Source organism: Penaeus monodon, chromosome 33 (assembly GCF_015228065.2).
Source record: "Penaeus monodon isolate SGIC_2016 chromosome 33, NSTDA_Pmon_1, whole genome shotgun sequence".
Classification (NCBI taxonomy): domain Eukaryota; kingdom Metazoa; phylum Arthropoda; class Malacostraca; order Decapoda; family Penaeidae; genus Penaeus; species Penaeus monodon.
In genome coordinates, this window is record NC_051418.1 from 31,888,776 (window position 1) to 31,889,268 (window position 493).

The 493-nt window shown below is 38.1% G+C and overlaps 1 protein-coding gene across 1 annotated transcript in view; it reads right to left on the reverse strand.

Annotated features, from left to right (window-relative positions):
- Positions 1 to 493, reverse strand: part of LOC119594388 (proteasome activator complex subunit 4-like) — a gene marked incomplete in the record, with an annotated part of 28,225 nt that overhangs the window by 4,352 nt on the left and 23,380 nt on the right. The window contains 1 exon segment of the mRNA XM_037943450.1: positions 287 to 442. Within this exon segment, the coding sequence (XP_037799378.1) occupies positions 287 to 442 (156 nt within the window).

Consider the following 493-nt stretch of genomic DNA (forward strand, 5'->3'; position numbering starts at 1 on the left):
ACAAACAAAGAAAAAGGACAGTCCATAAACTCACACTCACTGGATTAAGAAATATGACCTGTCAAGATATGCCTAATAAATGACACAAAATTGAATCTACACTGAAACACATTAATCCATACTCTCTTATTCTGAATCCTTCATCGAGTTTTGTGGCCTTTCTAAACTTTTTTTTTAATGGATATATGTATATCTCCTAACAAGACAAACAATCAATAAAGATGAAGAATAAGATTGTAAAATCTCCAACACACATCCTTCTATTCTAAAAAGCAATGGAACCCACCTGCTGTGAGCAACTTGCGCGATGGCTTCCATGAAGGCTGTGATACGATGCGGAAGAACCATAGACTGGCTGATGATGGCCAAGGTAGCTACACAATTACCACGAAGTTCAGGATCATTGTCCACACTCTCCAGCTGGCACAGATAAGGAAGAAACCTACAAAGGGTCAGACAAGTTGGACTTTAGAATTACTGGGAAAGATAACTT